This window comes from Magallana gigas, chromosome 5 (assembly GCF_963853765.1).
Source record: "Magallana gigas chromosome 5, xbMagGiga1.1, whole genome shotgun sequence".
NCBI classification, from domain to species: Eukaryota; Metazoa; Mollusca; class Bivalvia; order Ostreida; family Ostreidae; genus Magallana; species Magallana gigas.
The window spans coordinates 38,492,967-38,517,670 of NC_088857.1; the positions used below are offsets into that span (position 1 = coordinate 38,492,967).

At 34.3% G+C, this 24,704-nt stretch overlaps 3 protein-coding genes across 5 annotated transcripts; 2 read left to right on the forward strand and 1 right to left on the reverse strand.

Moving 5' to 3' along the window:
- The first annotated feature begins 1,075 nt into the window (after positions 1-1,075).
- LOC105337348 (hypothetical protein) lies at positions 1,076-10,092 on the forward strand. 2 transcript variants are annotated; one of them, XM_066085053.1, is made up of 5 exons: positions 1,076-1,318; positions 8,032-8,157; positions 8,541-8,642; positions 9,770-9,903; positions 10,001-10,065. In XM_066085053.1, exons 1-4 carry the CDS (start codon positions 1,283-1,285, stop codon positions 9,893-9,895), a joined length of 390 nt encoding a protein of 129 aa, XP_065941125.1. In that variant the 5' UTR covers positions 1,076-1,282; the 3' UTR covers positions 9,896-9,903; positions 10,001-10,065. The 2 variants fall into 2 exon arrangements, with proteins under 2 accessions (XP_065941125.1, XP_011440337.3); XM_011442035.4 differs by having other exon boundaries at positions 1,081-1,318; positions 9,997-10,092.
- A 140-nt stretch (positions 10,093-10,232) lies between these two features.
- On the reverse strand, positions 10,233-17,456 carry LOC105337351 (sperm-associated antigen 16 protein). 2 transcript variants are annotated; one of them, XM_011442036.4, is made up of 16 exons: positions 17,366-17,456; positions 16,876-16,953; positions 16,523-16,590; positions 16,264-16,296; positions 15,231-15,355; positions 14,730-14,867; positions 14,132-14,239; positions 13,843-14,033; positions 13,564-13,706; positions 13,237-13,370; positions 12,934-13,077; positions 12,672-12,772; positions 12,337-12,548; positions 12,145-12,210; positions 10,846-11,037; positions 10,233-10,520 (listed from the first exon to the last, which is right to left on the reverse strand). In XM_011442036.4, exons 1-16 carry the CDS (start codon positions 17,403-17,405, stop codon positions 10,410-10,412), a joined length of 1,884 nt encoding a protein of 627 aa, XP_011440338.2. In that variant the 5' UTR covers positions 17,406-17,456; the 3' UTR covers positions 10,233-10,409. The 2 variants fall into 2 exon arrangements, with proteins under 2 accessions (XP_011440338.2, XP_011440339.2); XM_011442037.4 differs by lacking the exon at positions 16,264-16,296 and having other exon boundaries at positions 17,366-17,455.
- Positions 17,457-19,261: 1,805 nt separating this feature from the next.
- LOC105337352 (zinc finger protein ZFP2) lies at positions 19,262-24,040 on the forward strand. Its single transcript, XM_011442038.3, has 7 exons — positions 19,262-19,394; positions 19,927-19,996; positions 20,173-20,221; positions 20,595-20,682; positions 20,909-21,562; positions 21,825-22,000; positions 22,309-24,040. The coding sequence occupies exons 1-7, from the start codon at positions 19,382-19,384 to the stop codon at positions 22,882-22,884; spliced, it is 1,626 nt and encodes a 541-aa protein (XP_011440340.2). The 5' UTR covers positions 19,262-19,381; the 3' UTR covers positions 22,885-24,040.
- The last annotated feature ends 664 nt before the right edge of the window (positions 24,041-24,704 follow it).

The following is a 24,704-nucleotide window of genomic DNA, read 5'->3' on the forward strand; positions in this document are numbered from 1 at the left end:
GGACCTGAAAAATATTCTAATATTCTGCCAAAAAAAAAAAAACGTAAGAAATCTATTTAAAAAGTGTTTGTTTTAATGAAATATATATACTGGATAAAATAAGATATATTTTTAATTGTTACCTGAGTTTCGGATATCTTGACGATTCAAATAAGTAATATCGAAGTCTTAAATTAATTATTCATTTATTAAAAAATTAATCAATTGATTGTCTTTTCAAACTTTCTAATTATTCAACTCGCACGGATATTGCAAATGTCACATATCGTTTTTTACGCATCGTTGTGTCTGGCTTAAAACGTCGCCATGTGTGATTGTACACTGTTGCATTTCTTCCACACAAGTAACAAAAGGCGGGGTGTCAACCAACCTTTACCTACATTTAAAAAAATAAAATGGAATATTTTAAAGCGAACTAGCTTAACACCTTGTTAAGATTTACGTCAGAGTAATAAACAGGGGGGGGGGGGAACAACGAGATCACAGGTTTTTATATTTTAACATGTGTATAAATCAAAGTAAATTCAAGAAAACGAGAAAATTGCCCACTTCCTGACGAATTGATTTGGGGATTTCATTTTTAATGAAGAAAGTGTTCTTTGCTCGTCAAGATGTTGGGTTATACCAGAGTCCAATAAATTTATTTTCGTAAAGAATATATTGTTGCGAGAGAAAAAACGCGTAAGTTTTTTTGGTTTTTTTTTTGGGGGGGGGGGGGCAGTATAGCAAATCTATATATATTATAACGCATAACTTTTGCATATTAAAACGCATAACTGCATTTTATATAGATTTGCCATACTGCCCCCCCCCCAATAAAAAAAAAAAAACTTACGCGTTTTTTTTTTTACTTTCGCGACATGGTGCGATACTTTCGCGAATTGATAAACGCAAACTTTTCATTGGTTTATACACGCGCATATATGTATTACTGTTCGGTGAGTAATAAAAGCGGGGTTTTTTCCAGCAATTACAATAATTCAATTTTGTTAGCCAAGCAATAGTGAGTTCACATTTAGGTCACATGTTTCTTCTCTTTCGATCTTAAAAGTCATCATTCTTAAAATTTTGAGTATATTGGTGATTTTCCCGTCAAGCACGTCATATATCGGCTAATCCTCTCTGGCTGTCACAGGCCAATTTATCCGTCACATAACGACCACCGTGCCGCTAAATCGTAACAAGAGATTAGAATAGAGTCCGCATTTGGATATATAAATATACAGATGATTCCGAAGTGGACCAGTGGAACATTTGGTCTTGAAAGCGACACATCGTCACCATGATCTTTGTACTGGCTTTGATAGTAGCCGCGCAGGTGCGTGTTTTATTTTGTATTTATTTAGTTTTGAAACGCATTTGAGAAAAGTCATCATTTTTAACAAAAATTCACGTGAACAATGTGTTAGCATATCTGAATTATTAATATCATCATGTGCTCACCCTTATAAATTGAAATTTGATATATAAACCTAATTCGATTTTTTCATTGAACAAGTTCGTCTAATTTTTAACTAGATGCTGTCATTAGACAGTAATACCCGCACCATGTGTTTGCCCCTAAATAACACTGTTTTGTACCAGTTTAATTAAAAATGAAGGCTACATGCAAACTCCGGTAATACATTTAAAAATTATAATTTTCATAACTGAAGGATGAGATCCCTGCCCATATGATAATACACATCGTGACATGAGCAGCACTTTATGTGCAATTTGGGGTAGAACTGTTTGCAGTGAATTTTCAGTTAATCAATAATCTTAACATTTTATGTCATAGGAAGTATAATGGTCTATATAATTATTATAAACAAAATTAAAAATTAAATTATGCCCCCTCCCCGTGGCGGTTGCCGGTTTTAGATTTGCTTCTGTGTGCCTACATGAACATCATCGTGTGCACAGATTTAGAGAAGGGGTGGGAGTGAGGGGTCCAGACCCCCCCCCCCCCCCCTCCCCATGAAAATTCGTAAATTACCAAAAATACACCTTGGACCCCAATGCTCTTACAGACATGTAAACGCTCTAACCCATTGCGCTTCAATGTTAGGTAACAATCTCAATAGGAAGTATACATGTACATCACAATATGCAGGTGTCCTGCACCACCTTAAAGCTGTTATTTACCTAATAAAATAGTGCAAGTGGATTTGAAGAATAGGTCATAAAAATACATGCATGTTACAAATGACTGATCTTTGTCTGAAGTTACGTACACAACACAGGTCTGCATATCTCATTAGCGGGTACTAGTTTTACCCAGCTCTTCGATTAGATGGGTTCACGTGTATACATACATGGGTGTTGCTAAAACGCGGAACGGAAAACGGAACGGAAGGAAAACGGAAAATCTTATCTAATGTTATTTACCTCATAGATTTGTTAAGTATGCTAAAACGATATACTTTATGTACCTTTTTAATTTTTTTTGAAAGATTAGCAATATTAGATTATTTATTCAAGAATATTTATTTCCTCAAAATTAACAGTACATGCATTGACCACTATATTCTGTCCCAAAATATCCTCGATTCACTTTTTGCTGTATATTTATATATACCTCAGGGTTCAAGCGATTCTCTTTTAGAAGCATTAAACATTCTCATTATTCTTTCTTTAAAACGTCCTCTCTAGTTTATCAGCTGGTATAAATACACGGCTAAAAATAAAGAAGTCTACGGGGTTTTGCATTTTAACAGACCCGGATGATAGTGTTGAAAAATTGTGCAAGGTCTTCTGAGTGACTTCCAAATGGAGAAAAGATGTCAACATTTTCCATTATAAATCGTCCAAATGTGCTGCATGAATATTTTGGGATCGACAGACTATAGTCCCAATATATAATCGGAAAATCAAACCAGGCCACGTCTAGAGCTCTCTATTTGGATCATATGTATATAGCTGCTGGAATAAACAACTGCATGCTTTGTAATGCAAACATAAACAAAATTGCATTGCTAAAAATACTAGTTTCACAAATTACTAGTTTCACAAATTACCGGGTATTTTAATGTTTACTGTATTTTAATTTTTTAATGTCGTCAGCCCTACAGTTTTTTCTTCCATCTCAATGATACTGTATCGTCTGTATGATAAAAGATCGTCTAGAACACCGAAAATTCAATTTTGATGTAAGTATATACATGTACATCATATTTGAAAATAATATAAAAATACTCAAAACACGCATAAAACGCTTTCACTAACTGAGTACGTTACGCTAATATGCCAGCAATACCATATATTTACATTCTACTTTATTTTTCCATTAAATTCAGTGACGTTTAAATGCCTCTAAATGCAACACCTATTCACTACGTATGAATTTACAAGTAATTTACATAAGTAGTTCTCAAACAGTGATTTCTATGTTATCGGTGTAAAATACATTTTATAAATGTTGTCAAAAACATCATGTTTTACAGTTATTCTTAAAAAAATTGACTTTATTATTAAAAGCAAAATTTTAAGAGTCATTTTTCATGGATAATATTTTCATGCTCGTCGATCTCATCACAACAGTCTTTTAGATAACCAGTTTAAACCGGTTTTATAAACAGCTGTTCTTGCTGTTACTAATTTACTCCCTCCGTTATCTGCAATTTATATCGATTTATTTAAGTAAATAATTAATTTCATCAGTAAGGGAATGTAAATATAAGCATTAAATGATTTATTTTTGACGTCGTCGTGTCAATACCTGCCGTCAGGTGAGCAGACAAATGATCATAACGCGCGTTAGCGCGTTATTCAATTTGTCTGCTCACCTGACGGCAGTTATTGACACGACGACGTCAAAAATAAATCATTCAATGCTATAATAAGAGAAATAAGTAAAAAGTTATAGCTAATTTGCTCGTTTAATCATGTTAATGTTTCACAATTCGTATACATTTGATTTTTCCGTTTCGTACTCAACTAAAGCCAAATGAATACAATGCTATAATTGATAGACATTCATATGAATATTAATAAGATAGCAACATGTTGATAATCATTCATTAGATATAAATAAAAGATACAAAGTAAATCGTTTCTGGTCAGTCTATACCCTTTTTAAGCGATAAACGTGATAATATTTTCCATTCCGTTCCGTTTTCCGTTCCGCGTTTTAGCAACACCCATACATACATGTACATGTCTGTGTTTTCCGTATGCAGAAAAGGATTACCGTAGTTAAGATCAGCTAAAGGAATTCATTATTGTGTTTTAATTGGATTATCATTATGATGTTGACCAATTTAGGTAAGCATAATACATGTAGTAGCAGTAGCACAATATAATAAGATGCCAGCATGGGATTCCTGCCAGCATACATACACATGTATATAAGTTCTACTTTCACTTTCTAAATGTAATCTCTCTTTGACAGCATACTGTATCATCATCTTTTAATATTTAAATAAGCTTATCATCGTTACCTATCCTATCGCATTTGTAAAGTTTCTGTCATTTTAGTTGCAAAAGTTATTTTTTTCATTTGTCAGACTGCATGCACTGTTGAGTTGACCCCATATTGACCCTGTATAAACAATTTCTTATTAAATTTGTGTATTACACATGTAAGTAAGTGTAGACACTTATATTTTTTATATGAGTAATAATAGGAAGGAAGGAGTATTTCTTTCTTAATGTATTATAATGCATCAAATACAATGTAGGTCATGACCTAATGGGACTGTTCTGACCCCACGGAACAGGAAAATACAAAATATCTTCTAAAGTCATTATGATGCATCAACTGGTGTAAAGTACATTAATGACCCCCAGGTGTTGTCTTTAAACCCCCCCCCCCATCCCCCCCGCCTTTATGAAATAGGAAATGATATGATACACTGTATATTTTACTTCTGAGATCTGAGATCCTCATCCCTAAACCGTTTAATTTATTTTTGCTCTTTGTGTCATTGCGCGTAAAATTGTATTGTAAGATTATGCCCCCTTGGAGACACCCTGACATTTTAGAACTAGAAATAATAATGTATTTTATCTTATTCATATGTTATACAGTAGTGTTTGATCCATGTGGGTAATTCCTAGCCTAATGATGTCACTGCTTTGTTTAGGAGACTTTACAATTGCCCCAAATAGGTGAATACACATGGCAGTGATGCATATAACATTTTGTTTATAGATCTTAAAAATTGAATTAAGCAATTTCCAAAATGTTAATGTGAATCACGAGAGAAAAAGCAGTCAAGAAATGATTTAAAATTTGCTACTGTACACATGTAAGAATGTATTAAGAAGACTGAATCTTTATAAGCAGGTTAGATTGGGGGGGGGGGGGGGGATGAATGTGGAGTATAAACATTTATAATTTGAATCATTTATTGTTATTAATTAATTTTAACTTGTCAATGAATACTACTTATTGATCCCAAGGTAGAAATATGACCTCTGATCGTATCTCAATAGATCATTTGTCAATTATGCAAGGTGTAATGTAATTTTTTTTAAGAATAACATTTTTTACCAGTTTATAAAAGTTTTTAGACACCCAAATTATATTTTGATTTTAATAGATTATTCGACAAGGAAGGGGGGGGGGGGGAGGGGGGGGGGAGAGAACAGTTTATATTTGAGTTTGTTTGGGAGTGGGGGTTCCAAGTCATATATTTGACAATTTTTTAATGTAATTTAAAATAAGACTAAGCCATACTACAGTCATGAACATGAATAGTATAGAACATAACACAAACTAATACATGTACATGTATATATACATAGGAAGTATTACAAAACAGATGATTGATCTATATCTGGGTTCTCAAATTGAATCATATATCATGTACATATTATATTATTGTTTCTTTGTTCAAGGCATTTAAGATGGTATGTAGGTCATGATCCCAAGTGCTCTTCCTGAAATTATCAAATATCATAAAAACCATTGAGATCCCCACCTTAATCCAAAGATATTATTCCTCCTTAGGTCATGCAGGCGCATCAGATCATTATGGCATGTAAGTCATGACCCTAAGGGGTCATCCTGACCCCCTTAGAATCAGAAATTGTCAATTATCTTTAAATTATTGATGTTTGATGATCCTATCTCTATTTAATCTTTATTAATTATTAAGTCTCCTGAATGAAGTTTGGAGACTTACTGTTTTTGTACGGTTCTTAATACATGTATATATTCTTCATCTTCTTTTTCTTCTTTCCCGCTCTGAACTTGTTTCTCAGAGATGGCTGAACATAATTGTACAAAACTCTAGGATATGATAGGCCTGCAAATCTAGTTGTGCACCCTGGTTTGATTTTTCTCATTTTAGGTTAGACAACCACTTTTTGGGGGAGGGGGGGGGAGGGGGTGTCAAAAGGGTGTGGGGTCTAACATTGAACCTTGTAGGAAGAATCATAGACTCTATTGTAAATGGTAACTTGAAAACGGACAAAGATAATAATATAGGGTTTTCATAATCATATATTGGCTGTTACTGGCAATATATAGGGTTTATTAGATCTGACCCCTGGGTTCATCCCCACCCCCCAGGAATTTGAAATTACCATATATCTCAGAAACTGTTATAATCATGACCCCTAAACCATATATATTCATGTTTCTGATGTCAAGGGGCATCAAATGTTATGTAGGTCATGGGCCCTGTGGGTGGTCCTGACGCCCTCAAACAGCAAGTCCCTTAATATCTTCAAAACAGTTGAGATCCCCACCCTTAAACCATATATATTCTTGTTCCTTGTGTCAAGGGGCATCAAACGGTATGTAGGTCATGGGCCCCGGGGGTGGTCATGACCCCCCTTGAACAGGAAGTGCACGAATATCTCGAAAACGGTTGAGATACCCACCCCTTAACCATATATATTCTTGATCCTTAAAGGGCATCAAAAGGTATGTACCGGTAGGTAATGGGCCTCAGGGTTAAATTTAATTTTTCAAAACCGTAATGCACATCTATGGAACAGTTCCTTTCATATCCCAAGATATGATGTGTCTATCCATTAAATCATAAAAGGAGTTCTAGGATCTATGTTTTTTTAAGTGATAAACGTCAATTTTCTGCTACATTTTGACTCCCTGGATGAAATTTAAATTTTGAAAACCTTACTGCACATCTATAGAACAGTCCCTATCATATCCCAAGATATGATTGTCTATCCATTAAATCATAAGAGGAGCTCTTGGATCAATGTTTGTTTTTTTAGTGATAAACGTCAATTTTCTGCTACTATTTGACTCCCAGGATGAAATTTAAATTTTTAAAACCTTATTGCACATCTATAGGACAGCCCCAATTATATCCCAAGAGATGACGTAGCTACTCCAAAAGTTGTAAGAGGAGTTCTGGGAACCATATTTTTTTTGCCAAAAAACGTCATTTTTTGTTGCCCACTGATCCCCTTAATTAAAAAAAAAATTCTGGAACCTGATCATGCCTCAATATGACACCCCTAATCATATTCTAGAAGATCATTTGGCTACTGCTTAAAAAAAATGACGTTTTTTAAACCAGTTTTTTTGTAAAAAAACGTCATTTTTTAGCCATTAAATGACCCCCAGGACAAAATTGAAAATTCTGAAACCTTATTGCGCATCTATAGGATACCCTAAAACATATTCCAAAAGATGATTTGTCTATTTTTGAAAATGTAGGAGGAGTTCGAGGAAGAAGGTTTTTTGTGAAAAAACGTCATTTTTTACCAATTATTTGACCCCCAGGACTAACAGAGAATTTTTGAAACCTTTTTACAAAACAACATGATACCCCAAATCAAACTCCAAGAGTTCAGTTTGCTGGTTTATAAGATGTAAGAGCAGTTTGAGAAAGTAAAACGTGACAGACGGACGGACGGACGGACGGACGGACAGACGGACGGACGGAACAGGGTAACAACAATATACCCGAACTTTCTTTAGAAAGTGCGGGTATAATTATCCAGTGGGTTTTTTTTTGGGGGGGGGGGGTGAAAACGGAAGATATTAAATATTGCAGGTCTTGGAAAAGAAAATATTGTTGCTTCGTTAATAGATAACTAATAAATAATTATTATGGGGTTTTTTCCTAGGCTGCAACTCACCACCCTCACAGCCACCCGACTCATGACCCCGCCCATACCCACATCCCCCACCACACCCACTCACACGAACACAATGAGCACGGAACCTCCACATTTTACTTTGATGCAAAAACGGTAAGAAAAGGTTCTTTTTCGTGGCCGTAGAAAGGAGCGCAATTAATTCAGTCTTACAATGAAAGTAGAGGTTTACTGGAATATATCTCTAGATAATTGCATGACGTTGAAATATATTTATTTTCACTTAACTAAATTACGAGTTAATTTAACTTTATTCCCCCACTACGAAGATCACCGTCTTTGTTTAATTTTTTTGAATCATTAAAGATGATATCACTATAGATAATGGAATAATCATGAAACAAATGACCGATTAATGCAAACAAAGTACAACTCTTATCAAAAATTATTTCAACTGAAAAAAAAGTTCAGTGTAACTAGATACAATATTCTATATGACTGTGCTTATTATAGATGTCTGAGATCTACATTTGTTTTAGCACCACATGGTGATGAGACTCGACAGTAAATGTTACTTGATGAAACTGGACGATACAGAGGCCACTCAAGTTCATGATGCCGCTGGAATCGTTGAGATAGAGGTTCTGTTTTGCATTTATCAAAATTACCCTTCTCTTACTTATTATATATAAATATCTTTATAAAACTATTAATTAAGCGCTTTGCATAGCACAAAGCATATTGGCAAAATTGTATTGAGAGCATTTTTTTAAGTCACGTAATTCTGTCCTATATATCTACCGTATTTTTCGGGGCATATGTCGATGCGGAGCAAAGGCCTCATTTCAGACAAAATTCAGGAAAAATCATTAAACTAGGAATAGGCCGATTTTTTAATCGATGATTACTATGGTGAAAAAATTATTGCTGATTAAGGAAGTCATTGTATATCCTTTCAGGAATATCGATGTGGAAAGTTAAAAAAGTTAAATATATATATTTTAAGTAATTTTCACAAATATATCTGAATGATTGATCTCTCCCTTATTCGTCGGTGTATACTTATCGTAAGTTAACATATTGCAATATTATTAATATAATTATAGAATAAATATATTAATTCAAGAAAAAAAACAAACTTGATTTTCGGCTTAGTGTCACCTGTATTTGCAAGTTACAAACAATTTGAGATAGATAACTTCTACAGAAGCATCCTGGTCATAATAGTACTTTGATTTTCAGTTACTGTACTTATTATAGTCGTGAAGGTAGAAGGGTAGGGAAGAAGTTGAAGAGGGGGATTTCAAATTAAATGTTTTGTAGAGAACATTTAGACTCAAATTCACGATACATACATACAAAATGAAAATTTTCTGAGTGCAGATTATGTTTTATAAAGTAATTCAATTATGTTTTTTAAAGTAGTTCATTCTTTTATTTAAGGAATAAGGATTCATTTTTTTTTATATAGTATTAAGGGGTGATCAAATACGGTCATCGGTGATCAAATCCAATAAAACCCAAAGGGCTGTATGATTAATTTAATCACGCCCGATCTTTATCACCGCATAATATTAATATTCAAACAATGATTCCTTATTACTTACTAGTATATCATATACATGTATATGATTTTTTGTGAACAATTTAATATTAAAATAGTCCTTGATGAAATGTTTTGGACCATGCATTACAAACTTTAAGAATTTCTTAAGATATTAACACAGGCTTACAAATAAAACTGCAGTTGATCTCTTACATTTTGCAGTTGGCTATGGTAAAATTGATTGGAGCTGCCAATGAAACGATGGTGGCCCATGATGCCCTTGCTATAATGAGTGCCCATATAGCCCATATGTGCCCAAATGGTGCTATGCAGCTAGAGAGAATCTAGAAACTTTGGTAAATATGATTTTTCATATTGATTTTTACCTTTAAAGATATCGATTTCTATTTAAAAAAATATAATTACATATAAATGAATTTGTCTTTCAGATAGAATTCTCATCAACTTTGTTTGTTACACTGTCTTGTACTGTTGTTTTTATAAATTCTGTGTGATTTTAAGAAATAAAACCTCAAAAACTTTCAGTGGATTAGCTTTTCCATTTTAGTTAGCTGTAAAGGGAGATAACTTGTAACATGTTTATTAAGGTATTAATTGGTATACAAATTAAAATACAATTTAATAAATATACATTAAATCTTATAACAATCTAAAAACCAAGCAATTAACTTATCAAATATGTCAGTTTTATTCCTTTTTTACAGCCATAAACTGTAAATAAAATCAAAATATATATCCTACAACCAATACAAAGTACAACTCAAGAAAAGACAGTACAGTATCAGAAAGTCATTGTTATCTCCCTTGGATTTTGTTCTCTGTTCTTCTTAGTGTAAGTTGGCTAGGACCAGATTCGTATGGTGTTATCACTTCCGCCAGATACCATGAACTCTCCAGTCTTGTCGAACATGAGACACTGCACAGCATCCTCGTGTCCAACCAAGGTTCCGATCTACAATTTAAAAATTTCAATTACAAATGAAATTTAATGATTCGTTAGTATTTGTTCATTGAATTCTTCCCAAGCAACAATATAAACACATACAAGTAATATACAATATGTAAATACCGGTATACCTGCATTACAATATATTATAACATATACAAAATGAATATTATATATAATTGAAGAAGTTATTTGTATCTCATTTTGAAGTGCCTCATTTATGCATTTCATACAATAATACGAATCAAATAAAAAATATATAGATATATAATGCATTTCCATATCTGAGATAATATTAATCATTAAGAGAGCATATAAAAATGGTTCTTACCCTTCCATTGGAGACTTCATACATCTTGACAGTGGCATCATTGCTAGCGATAGCTACCACTGCTCCTGTAGGGTCAAATGCCACCCTGTTGGCTGGGTGTGGTCCCACATCAAAACTGACCATAGGAGCCACTGTCCTGACATCCCAAAGTTTGACGGTCCCGTAGGAATCACAAGACACCACTGTATCACCCTACAAATCAATTTTACATTAGTTAGATATTCTTAATTTAGTTTAAATATATTGTGTTTAATTTTTATCTGACCATGGCACCATGCACCTTGATGATAAAATAGGAATAGATACTGTAGATTCCTTATTCAATGCAAGCAATTTATATCCATGAATCACAAGAAGCAACCCTCGCAGATTTTAAAATCTCGTTTTTATTTATTCAGAGGTTTTGAACAATGGGAAATTATAAAAAGACAAGAATAGAATTCCAGGGTCCCCCGCCGGTCAAGCAGTATACTAGTATTGAGTCTATCGACCAAGGCTGATTTTCGAACTTGACCAAGGTATTAGTGGTATAAACATTTGGTATAAATTTAATGAAAATCCGTCAAAATTTGTAGGCATGAGAGCGCTTACAAGGTCAATTTTTGGATAAAACGGAGTCATTATTGTGGTCAAAGTCCCATAACTCCAACAAAAAGTATCGACCAATGCTAATTTTCGAACTTGACCAAGGTATTAGTGGTATAAACATTTGGTATAAATTTAATGAAAATCCGTCAAAATTTGTAGGCATGAGGGCGCTTACAATGTCAATTTTTGGATAAAACGGAGTCATTATTGTGGTCAAAGTCCCATAACTCCTACAAAAAGTATCGACCAATGCTAATTTTCGAACATGACCAAGTTATTAGTGGTATAAACATTTGGTATAAATTTAATGAAAATCCGTCAAAATTTGTAGGCATGAGAGCGCTTACAAGGTCAATTTTTTGATAAAACGGAGTCATTATTGTGGTCAAAGTCCCATAACTCCAACAAAAAGTATCGACCAATGCTGATTTTCGAACTTGACCAAGGTAATAGTAGTATAAAGATTTGGTATAAATTTAATTAAAATCCGTCAAAATTTGTAGGCATGAGAGCGCTTACAAAAAAGTGTGACGGACGGACACACGGACGCACGGACCCACGGACACACGGACGCATGGACACACGGACCCACGGACGGACGCCCGGCATTTCTATGTCCCCGCTCCGCGTTGCGGCGGGGGACAAAAACTGGTACTCATGATTTAAAATTGTTAACAAGTATTATGCTTACTAAACAAAAGGTACACTCACCTTCAGACTAAATGTAGCATTGTTGACAGAATGCATATGTCCATAAAATGTTTGTGCACAGAGTCCCTAAAATAAAAAAAAATAAAAAAAAAAATGGATTGGTACATGTACTAGCTATATTATGTATGATAATAAACTTCAATTAAAATCTTATTGCTGACCTCAAAAAGCAGTTTCATAGATCTAACTCACAGTTCTGGCATCCCAGAGTGACAGTGTTTTGTCTGCTGAACAAGATAGGAGTGTGTTGGAATATGGCAGGAACTCAATGCTGTTGACACTGTCTGCATGGCCCCGCATTGTAAAGCGACATCTCAGACTGTTCAGGTCCCACAGCTTACAAGTATTGTCCATAGAACAGGACGCCACAAAGTCTCCACAAGAATGCCAGGTACAGCCCCAGACTGAAGCAACAAACATTGAAATTAATTACTACCAAGAGAGAGAGAGAGAGAGAGAGAGAGAGAGAGAGAGAGAGAGATTTTCTCAAGTTATTAGATTTAAAAAGTATGTGATTTCTATAGTACCTGCATGAGTGTGGTCTGTAAAGGTGTGTACACACTCTGCTTTAGAAAAGTCCCAAATCTTCACTGTTGTGTCTCCACTGGACGTCACCAACTTAGAGCCACTGAAAAATATAATGAAATGCTGTAAAGATATTGTGTAAGAAAAAGGATACATACGAATGTATAAGTAATATATAATGGTCTATATTATATAGTATGGATACATATAATTATGTATTTGCTCATTTTTTGATAATTAGTAAATAAAATTCCAAGTACTTACGAGGGATGGAAGTCACAATCTGACACCCAGTCTGTGTGACCTTCACCTGTCATTATGATGTCACCACTTGGCACCGCCCACATTTTCCACGTGTGATCATCACTGGTGGTAGCCAGGATCTGCTTTCGAGGATGTAGGACAACACTACAATAAAAATACTACATCAAAAAGCCATCGGTCTTGTTTACTCACGCAGCTCATAAGAAATATGTCACACCCCCTCCCAGTACACACATCATACAGTCACTGCTTTAAAAAAAAAATATATGTATATTTGACATGCATGTGTTAAATTCTCTGTACCTGCTGATAGGATGGGAATGAGCCTGGAATGTGTTGGAAAGTCGGAATCCCCCACTCCTGGCCAAATGACCAGTTGGACCCTTAATTTGGGCTAAGATTGGATTAATTCCAGTGTCCTTTGGAAATTCAGAATCCTAAAAATATTAATTTCATTAAATTACATGGAGTAACTATATTTACATATTGTCACAGGACGTAAACATCAAGTCCCTACAAAAACTCAAATCAAAGGCTTTAGTTGTTCTGACGCAAGCACAAAATGTACTGGGTATTTCCCAACAAATGCAATATGCTTATCTTTCAGTATCAACAATTTTTGACTCTTACATTAGGATGGCGGGTATAGTTCTCTGGCAGATCCCTCACATCTCCAGACATGGCCTTCATTCTCTCCATGGCCAGAGTCCTCTGGGTGGGGCCTCTTCCAGCTTCATCCAAATCCCAGTTCTTCCTCTGGGCAGAATTGGAAGCTGAAAACAGCAAGATCAGTTTTTAATATGGCTGTGATTGTGACTTCTTCAGTGCTTGAAAGTTTCTAATTTCTCAAAGAATGACTTCCATTGGAGGTACATTTTGTACAGATTGTACGGCCTGTATTGTACATACCAGTCTGGAATCCACTGGGTGGTGTCCCTTTAAATGATTCCATACTCTTGAGGGTACTTTGGAGCCCCGCCACCTGTCCCACCGCACGGTCCTTCTCCAGCTTGGACAGCATCTTCTCCTTCATGGCCACCTCATATTTTTTTTTCAGCTGCTGCAGTGTTGGCTCATACTGGGCATAATGTCGCTTCAGTCTGTACATAAGGATAGTGATGCAATAATGAACCAGCAGAGAAGAAATTAATTTGACTACATGTAAATCAACAGTGGATATGTCATTCATGATTGTTACCTCTTGATGTCATTGATGAGTTTGTTTTTCTCCTGGACAACTCGTTTATGATGCATTCTGTGGTAATCCCGTTCTTTTCTTAACTTCACATACGTCTCCTTAGCTTTCCTAAAAGAAAAAAAAAGACTATGATTCATTTCTACCCTCATCAAATACAAGTCATGTATACTGAGAGAACATCACTGCAAGTATATGTACCTGTGTTTTAAGATGAGAAAAAGGTCAATACTTTTTAAACATGTTAAATTAAAGCTGAACACTGCATGGTCATAAATATGCACTGTCCGCCATATTTCTCTTTCAGCACCGCTCTCCTTACAACCCCTATATAAGCCACAGACCTCTTAACAGTTCAAAGTATATCGCTGTAGATGTCTCACCTGTGGTGGCGTACACCTTGCCTCACCGTGTTTCTCGGTTGCGGTGAAATTATCAAGATTTACGCACTTTTTTCAGTATTTACATTAAATGAACTAATCAATGCATTATTTATTTACAATCATAATATGCACATAAAGTAAGAAGTACAAGCAAGTATTTCTATTGAAAAGTTTTGGCAAACATATAACAATCATCATCTCTAGTCCTGCAGACTTACATAGCGGCTTCCTTGTATTTGGCGACCTCAAGTTTCAAGAATTTGACCTCTCCGTCTAGGTCCTGGTTCCGGCTGTAGATGTCCGGCACCACTCCGATGTCCTCCTCATGCAGCAAGCCTCTCTGCTGGAGCTCATACCTGTCAGTCACACAAATCATGTATACAATGAAAATCAGTCCAAAAATTGGTGATATAGTTATTACATGTATTAGGACTAAGTTGGGATATGTAATTATTGACTGCATAGATTTCCCTCACTCTCTGTCATCCTTAAATATATGGAAACAAAGATTTTAATCTTGAATACTTTATGTTTTTCAATCATTTGCCTATATGCATTATCTCCAAGGGACAAATTGCACATAATTGCCCCCTCACCCTCCTGAACATAAAAAGAATCCTGTTGATAATAAACACCAAGCTGCTTTATTGTGATATTTTTTTGCTGTGCTGTATTTTTCTTCACAAAATACTGTTTTAAAATATAGCATATAAATATACCATTCAGTTTGGAAGCATTCCAAAGTCTTGTCCATATTCATTCTGACGAGGAAATTTCGAACAAAATCATCCACAACTTCTGGCCGTTGAGTCACAGAAGCTTTTGTCTGACCATCTTTCTGAGACTATATAAATAAATATTCAGAATCATCCAATTAAGCAATGTAGTAATGCATATTACAAAGTTATTGATGCCATATGAATTTTTTGTAAACCATTGTATAGTGCTCCATTTTAGGAGAAGAAAGTGCAAATTTTATATAAGTCAAAATCACCTGTAAAGTAAAATAAGTGTTAATTTTTATCTTTTGATATACATGGTTTTGAAATACATGTAGTATCATAAGTGTATATGCATGATATCGTTGTGCTATTGCTCTTGTCTATTAATTGTTATCAACCTGAAACGCTGGCTCTAAACAGTGCAGTGCAACGCAGGTATGAAACAGATCAATTGCAGGTGATGAAGCTGGCTCTTTTGATCAATTAGTGTATATAACTGTGTCATTTCTTAAAAATGCCAGGAAGGAAAGTGTTGATTGAATTGTAGGTACATGTACTTGAGATGATAAAAAAATGTGAAAAACACAAAGAAAACTTATTTAGTGCAATTAAGAATTACCGTAAGTAACCTTACTTTATTTGGAAAATATTATTTTGATTCATTCTATATCACAGTTATTAAGGGAAAGAGTTAAAATCTTGCATGGCTGCATTAGAGGACGTTATACAGGATCTGTCATGTATGTTTGATTTGATCTGCTCCTCTCAATTAATACCCATGGAACCATCAAACATTTTCACTTTCATATTAAAATTGGTAGTGTATATGATATTAAATGATTCAGCTTAAACTACATCAAAAAGAAAGCAAAGTTTTTAAGCACTAAGTAAATTAAATGCCTTTCTGAATAACATGAAAATAGAAACCTTGGAATTTCTGTATAAAAAAACCTGTATGTAGAAATATGCATAGATATTAGAAGCAGTGAATATTATAGAGGACTAGCAACTGAAGGCAAAAATAACTAACCTCATCTGACCTAAAACTGATGACTGTGCGAGTCTAAAAGAACATCAACAGAGTACAAATCATGCAATTTTCTACATTCTACACCAACATATGTCAAAGACAGAGCATGCAAAATTAATAAATTCTACATGCAGTTCATGCATCATGTTTCACATTTTCACACCATGCACAGCAAATTCAATAACATAAGTTAGTTTCATTCATTCAAAAGTACTTGTACATAATGAGTAAATGAGGAGAGAGCTATCACTGGACTTACTGTTGCTAGGGCATCTTCCTCTGCTTCTCTGATGGTTCTGACAGCCAAGTCCAGATCCTCATCTGGTTCTTTAAAAAATAAATTAATTAATCACACATAGAAAAAAAATGAATTTGAACTGAAGATTTTACCTTGTTTACAAGTATCTCACATCAGAGCATTGGAAATTCACAATGTATTAAATCAATAGCAATGAGAATAAAGAATGAATAAAAATCTTCCATCAAAACTGATTTATAAAGACAGATGAAGAGGTTTCTAGAAAGTGGATTAGCAAGGCACAATGATATTCAGGAAACTACCTCTTCCTTTTCCTTTGGAGTTGAATTGTGATGGTTATATATCCAGCTTACCTGTACCAATGAAGATCTCATCAATTGGAACCTCTTCATACTGGTACTCATCATCAGTGTCCACCACTAGCTCCTCCTCTGTAAATAAATTGTGTATAAAATGTTATAGTTGAAAAATTGTATTGAAGTTTTCATTCATTGACCATCTATCTATATAAAGTCAAATTGTAGGAGTATACATATATTGTTCAGTTGAATTGTCCAAAGGACCCTTATGGCGTGGACTCGGCCAGAGTCACAGTAATAATATCATTCGAACTAGCTAGCACATTTCATGCATTTAATTCAAAGTGCTTTTCTAAACGACAAAAAATTTTAAACAGAGGGATTTAACTTTGTTTAAGTATACTAAAATTAAATTCGAAGAAACAACAAAAAAGTCACATAATGACAGCGATAACTACTTATCATTCAGATATGTTACAATGTATGCAAAGTGTCAAGCTAAGATTTTCTAAAAATGGCTTGATCCTCATAGAAATCGACCTACTTTGGAGATAGAATTTCTCGGTTTCTTCCTCTGCCATCATTGTGAGGATCGTCGCTAAGGAAATGGCGCTTTATCCCCTTCATTGACTGAAGAGTATACTAAAGGTAGCAAGACTTTTAGGCCCCAAGATGTTTAGGCCCTTCATTGATAAGACGCTTAGGCCCCAACATGTTTAGGCCCCAAGATGTTTAGGCACCAGCCTACATTTTTCTAAGTTAATTATAATTTTCATTTTATTTTTTAAATGAATAATGGTTTAGGCACCAGCATACATTTCTATAAGTAAATCATAATTTACATTTTATTATTTAAAACTTCATTTACTTTAAAAATTATAAAGAAGTATAATCTGCATCTTATGCATAATTTATTATTTTTTAAATATCATATCATTTTGTCACATCATTATATTTTCTATATTTAATTTTCTAATTAGAGATCAAAGAAACGGTAAAGACTTTCATTTACTTTGTGTATGACATGAAGTTAAATTGTTAAAACAACACCCCCACCGTATCGATCCTGCTCCCTCTCTAGATAGGTGCTAATTAGGAGAAGATAATGAAGAGATCCTCTAGTAATACAATAGGGTTTCACACCTCACTTTGGAAGTAAACCATGAAGAGACGGGTCTCCAAAAGAAGACAGGCCAAATACAAGTTAAGCTTCATTGGCAGAAAATTACATAATTTGGGGAGATATCCTTTAATTGTGCAAGTATGATCACAGAAATAATATTTCAATTGTATTTGGGTAATACGTAGGTGAATTCTTTTGGGATATATAAGGGTTCTTAAAAATATTATGTATAAATCAGTTGCCATAGATAAGCTTACTGAACAATTTTATGACATTCAAGTGTTGTATAATTCCTATAATAGAAAAAAATACAATAATTTGTTTTCTTTTCTTGAAATATCAATAATGAAATACTTCCCCTTATATAACATTTGTTCGATGATAGTATGATTTGATCGCGGTATTAACTGATTTAAAGTACGGACACATAACCACGCACGATGATACTATCATTGATACCGTGTGCATGCAAGTTAATAGCATAATGTTTTTCGTGATTAAAGTTTTTCAAGAACTTGTATATAAAGTAAACAACGCCATGTTTGCGTAACGATTGTTAGTTTACTACAAATTAAAGTAAATTGCATTTATTGGCTCCAAAGTGCTTAAAAGCCATGTACTTTCAACTATCAGTTATTATTATTAACAACAGGTGCCTAAACATCTTGGGGCCTAAACATCTTACCTGGGGCCTAACCGTCTTGGGGCCTAAACATGTTGGGGCCTAAACGTCTGCAATTCATACTAAAGACAAGGTAACTCGTACGACAATATGTCGACGATCTTTTTATTTAATGAGTCAGAATACTTGTAGGAGTTTACATATTACATATTACGATTTGATAGGGACCCGGTGGGGCTGTCTAACCTTTTTTTGCTTTTTGAAAAATTGAATAATAACAAAGAGAAAAATATATTTTTATTTCAAATTATAAGCACCCACCACTCCTCGTGCATGCATGCTCCTTCCACCTGGATCCGCACAGGAAATCAGTTGAAACTAAAATGTTTTGGTATATAAAAAAATCAGCTGAAAATAGGCGATATTTGTTGGAGATGTAATTGTACATGTCAAATAGAATTAATACGTTTATCTAATACTAATAGATTACATTATAATTTCAAATTTATCAAATATTCTTGAAAGTCGTGAGATTGCAGGTATGCATGTTGAAAAAGAAAAATAAGAAAAAAAATTCTGCACCCACTACCCTATCATGCGTATGCGGTCTCTCTCTCTCTCTCTCTCTCTCTTTTTTTTAAAGTATGCAAATATAGCACTTTCTTTCCGGAATTTAGCATTCCCCTTGCATGGTTCTTTTGCTATTTCGACCGTATCTTTTCCGGTGTTAATTTTTTCAATCCTTCCGAAAATTTATATAGAAATTGCTGTATTGGAGGGCTTTCAAACAAAATAACTGGCGTCTTTATGCTAAAATGGAGAGAAAAGGTTTGAATATACTTTGAATATAATAAAAATTGAATTATTTATGTATGTGTATGAAACATCATTGGTAAGCGTGCAGACACGCCGTAGTCGTTCATTTTCTGGTGTTAGCATATTGCATTGTGTAATATAGAGATAGTTGGTTTACTTAATGGTTTATGATAACCCATCCCCATCATTTTTAATTGTTTTCTTTAAGCAAACGTGCCTCGAAAATACCAATGGAAAGTACTCCGTAGTTTAGTAGGTAATCATTGGAAATCACTGTAATTAACAAATTTACAGTGCTTTAGTCCTTGCTTTTTTTTTCTTTTTTGTTTAAAAAAAAGGGCTAAAAATGCAAGGGGCAAACTTTCATTCTCTGATCTTGATGTAATCAAAGATTCCTTCGACACTAACTTCCGCTTTTATATTGTGATGAGAAAGAGGAATGTAGGATTAGTCTTGATAATGTATCATATCCCAAAGTAAAGTTTTTAACTTGACTTGATTTATCAATCTCACTATATATTTATTTTTTCATTTTTGTTTCTAGATAAGCAGCCAAACCGAACAGAAAAAGCTTTAGAACCCTCAACAACCAACTCAGAAAACACAGTTTCTGGGTAATTGTATTCTCGTAAAATCCACCTCTTATATTAACCATCAATGCTGTTCTTCGTAATATAATTTTCTTTTAATTCTCCTTTATGATCGCATTTCTAATGCAAACAAAAACCAAATAGTATTGAAATCTTCCTTCTATCTTTTGTTTATTTATTGATTTTATTTCTTGTATCAGTGATGAAGCAAAAGAAGAAGTTGATCTAGGTTCATCATCTGGAGAAAAGGTTTGTTTGTTTGAAATTACCGTATTCAAACTGAATTTAAAAAAAAATCATCAATGCTGGTAACATTCAATGGAGACAATTTTTCAGAATAAAGTGTAACTTAATTGTAAGGAAGTTTAAGAGATAGGAATTTTTAATTTCTTATTGACTCAGAGATACCTGGTACTTTATAGTCAAATGAGAAAATGTTGAGATATGTAGGATAAGAAAAGTTACATCTCCCTTTTAACTGAGATTTTATTTCATTTGAATTCCTATAAATAGCTGCATTGCATTTGAAAATGTATCTTAATATGAAATGAGATTTGTCTACTCAAAGCTCTGAAATTGTAAACAATGGTTATAGCATATTATGTAATTTGACCTTTGACAGGTGACCCCTGTAACAGTGGAGAAATGTAACACTGTGGATCCAGCATCCATTCATGACCATGATACAGAGGGTGTCAGTCTTCTCTTAGGTAGAGTACTTTTAAATGCAGTTTTGAATATAAAAGTGCATACAGTGAATTTCCTTATTTAAAAAAAATGTCCTTTGCTGATCTAGTTTGAGAGAATTTTAAGGAAGAACATATTGTAATGTGAAATGTCATTGAGTTTTTTTCCTCTTGTATATTAAAATAAAAAAGTGGGCATGATCAATGTTGTAGAATGTGTTTTAGAAATGTATTTTCCTCTGTTCTACAGGTATGAGAGACAGCATTATTGCTAGTGAAGAGAAGGCAAATTTAGAGAAAAACAAACTAAAGAGAGGTGGGGGTGCTTTAAATGAGCATGAGTATTTTTCACCAACAAAACAAGTGAGGAAGACCCTGGACACAGAAGAAGCTTCAACCAGTGATGAGGACATAGACCAGGAAGACAAGACACCTAATGAAGAAGTTAGCTCTAATAACCAGGATGTAAATTGTGTTATAGACCATGTGGATGAAACTGCCAATAAAGAGGAAGAGGAAGTTGCCAAAGTGGTGCGCACTGAAGAAGTTACGACAGTGGATGAGGACAGCCATGAACCAGTGTACAAGTGTGCATTTTGTGACCAGTTCCACACCAAGTCCGAGCTGAAGAAGCACATTCAGAAGCATGTTGGGGACAAGCCCTATCACTGTGACCACTGCTCCAAGACTTTCAGTGGGCGGGGACCACTTCAGAGCCACCTGCGTATCCACAACCGTTCGACGGCCGTCAAGTGCACTGTCTGTAATGAGGCTGTGCGAGACAAGAGTGCGCTGTCAGCTCATATGAAGATTCACATCACCAATCCTCCTTATAAATGCTGGTTCTGTAGTCAAACCTTTATCAAAAATGAACACCTTCAAAATCACCTCAGGATACATGCAGGTACAAATCATGAACCAAAAACTAAAGATTCTAGCTATAAAATATGATCATGCAAAGGTTTTAATTCATTATCCTTCTGCAATGATTAATTGTAACCGTAAATATAAACAGTAGTTTACAGTAGATGTTTGAATACAGCCTACAGTAAATCTTTTAAACCAAGGTTCTACTATAAATAGCCTTTTGCTAAATTTCATGCAAGTTTTTAAAAGATTTTCTTATCAAAGATAACAAGATTGTAACACAGGGAATTATTTTTCAGGGGAAAAACCTTACAAGTGTGAGGAATGTGGGAAGTCGTTCAGCTACTCCTCTAATTACAAAGTTCATGTTCGACTCCACACCGGGGACCGGCCCTACAAGTGTGGGGTGTGTGATGAAACCTTCCGACAACTGCACTCCCTCAAAGCTCATCAGAGCAAACACACAGGAGAAAAGGTAGAGATTAACCAAACTGCAAATTATTTGGCTTCATTTTTTTTTTACATTGTCTCTCTGCATTAAAAACAGTGAGCAAAATAAAAACAATATACTTGTACTTTCTTTAGAAAGTGCAGGTATAATAACATCCAATGCAAGATTTCTGCTTTATATTAACTATTTGCCCTGATATAAATAACTTGTGTAAGAAAAAATGTTAAGTCTCTTTAATTTGAAACTTAGTAAACTGATATTTTTGCTATTCTGTGAGAAAAAAAGTTTGATTTTAGCAATGAAATAAACAGAACCCATGTTTGTGATTACAGCCTTACAGGTGTGGTATCTGTGACAAACAGTTCCTCCACAAAAGAAGCCTGCAGTTTCATCTCCGCATTCACTCGGCCGATTGCGAAATCGAGAAAATGCATGCAGAGGATATTCCAGGTCGATGTGATGCTTGTAAAACCCTATTCACGGCCAAAATGGACCTGCTCCGTCGGATAAAAATCAACTCTGGGGAGCGGCCTTACGGATGTAGGGAATGTGGAGAGTGCTTTCTGGAGGCAGATGCCCTTAAATCCCATTTCAGACAACATGCCAAAGAGAGTACTAAAGGATGCCTGATTTGTGGAAAAGGGGATGAAGGAGTCACTCCTAAGAATGCATACTTAGACATACATAAACATATGAAAACAATGAGGCTTCAGTTAAGAGGTTTCAAAAGAGGTTTCAAAAGAGAAGTTTCTCTGATGAAAAAGGAGATTGGCATGATGAAGAAATCGGATGAAGACAGTAATGAGGAGGAGTGTGTTTCCCCGGAGATCAAGTTTGATGAGGAAAATGAATTGAGAGAAGAGAAACTGGACCATCAAATCATTTCACATGAGGAGGTGGTAAATTGAAATTAGGACTAATTGTATCAAAGTTGTATATATTTTACTTGTAGTTATTGTTAGATATTTTATAAATTCCACTTATCTTTTCGAAGGGAAGATTCTTTTCATAACTGCATTAGAACAGGCATTTATTAACACTGAACAATAGTAATGAACATGCAAGGGAATTACATTTAGTTTAATGAAAGGCAACAGAAATGCATTCAACTTGTTTTTGAGCTTTAATTGATTCTCTTGTACATGTATCTTGTTTTGAAAGGTTGATTAAATAATATCTTATGGCAAAGACATACATTGATCTCTTCATAAATTTTTTTTCCCCACAATTTGAAGAAAAAAAAACCCCATTTTATAGGCATGTGCAAAGCAATCAAGCTTTTAACATTTATGAACAGTACTGGTTGATCATTCCTGATAATTGACATACATTTTCATCAGTGGAAAAAATTCAGTGTAATATATTTATTGTATATTGCATATATAACAGTACATGCACCAGAACATATACCATCAGCCCCAACAAAATACAGGGTGTCAATACATTTATACATGTAGTAAACATGACATTTATCCTGATTGAAAAAAATGTATTGATTATTGAAAACAATGTTTAAACCAACTTACTTGAATTCGATTTATATATTTATGTATGTAAATTATTGACTATTAACCTGTAAAGAAGATAACAAATCATAGTGCTAAAGATAAATATTTTGTAGATTTTACATACTGGTACTTACATATAATGTGTATTTGGTGTATTTTCAATGTTATTCTCTGCAATACAAAATGCATTGAAATAATCAATATTTATTCTGGTTTTCTGTTACAATGATTCTCTGTTATAATCCAATAACAAACAGAAGTGTTGAACTTCCTTTGAATTATTAGGACTTCAATCTGTAGAGTTTAGTTTTCTCTGCATGTCTTACATCTAAAACGAGGACATACAATATGTACATGGCTGTTTTTATAAAATTTTCATTATTGTTAACACATGAAATTAATTTGAAAGGGATAAATATATGCATTGGTTTTCTTTCTTTTAATTGGTTTGCTGTTTTATGACATAAATCAGATTCTTGTATAATCATTCTTTGCTTTATGCATGCATGTTTAGTGATAGAATGTAACGTTACAAAAAATAAATTGTTTCAAATTCTCCTAGTCTTTTTTTCTATTTTTTGGGGTAGCAATTTGGTCTTTGATTTGGTCCTATTTTATGAGTTTTGTGTTGGTGGCCCCAAGGCCTAAAAGCCAATCATTGCTAAGTTCTGGTAATGAGATTATACCCCTTCATGCCATTGACCTGTAAAGATACATGTTAAGGTAAAAGTTTTTGTGGGATTTTTTAATGAAGTACTGTACATGTACTGTATGTATCCAGGATAAGTTAACTCATCTTTTTTTTGCCAAAGACCCACAGGTGCTTGTGTCCTAATCATCAATAAGTACAATATTGTGTATTGGATACATGCTATATTCAGCATACTGTGGAATCATTAGATTTAGTGGTGGCTCAATTTTCGTGGAATTCGTGGGTATCTCTCATCCACGAATTAACATTCTCCACGAATTAATAAATTAATGATATTAAGTCATTTTTAGCTCACCGAGACGAAGTCAGGGGGAGCTTATGCTATACCCTCGGCGTCGGCGTCCGGACCTGGTTAAAGTTTTTGTTGCATGTCCTGTATCTAAGCTATTACTGTAGATTCCTAATTAACCGCGAGGAATTAATATCCGCGTAAAATCGCGAGAAGCACCCTTCGCGGATTTTAAAACCTCGCTATTATTTTTTAAGAGTTTAAAACTATAAGAAAAAA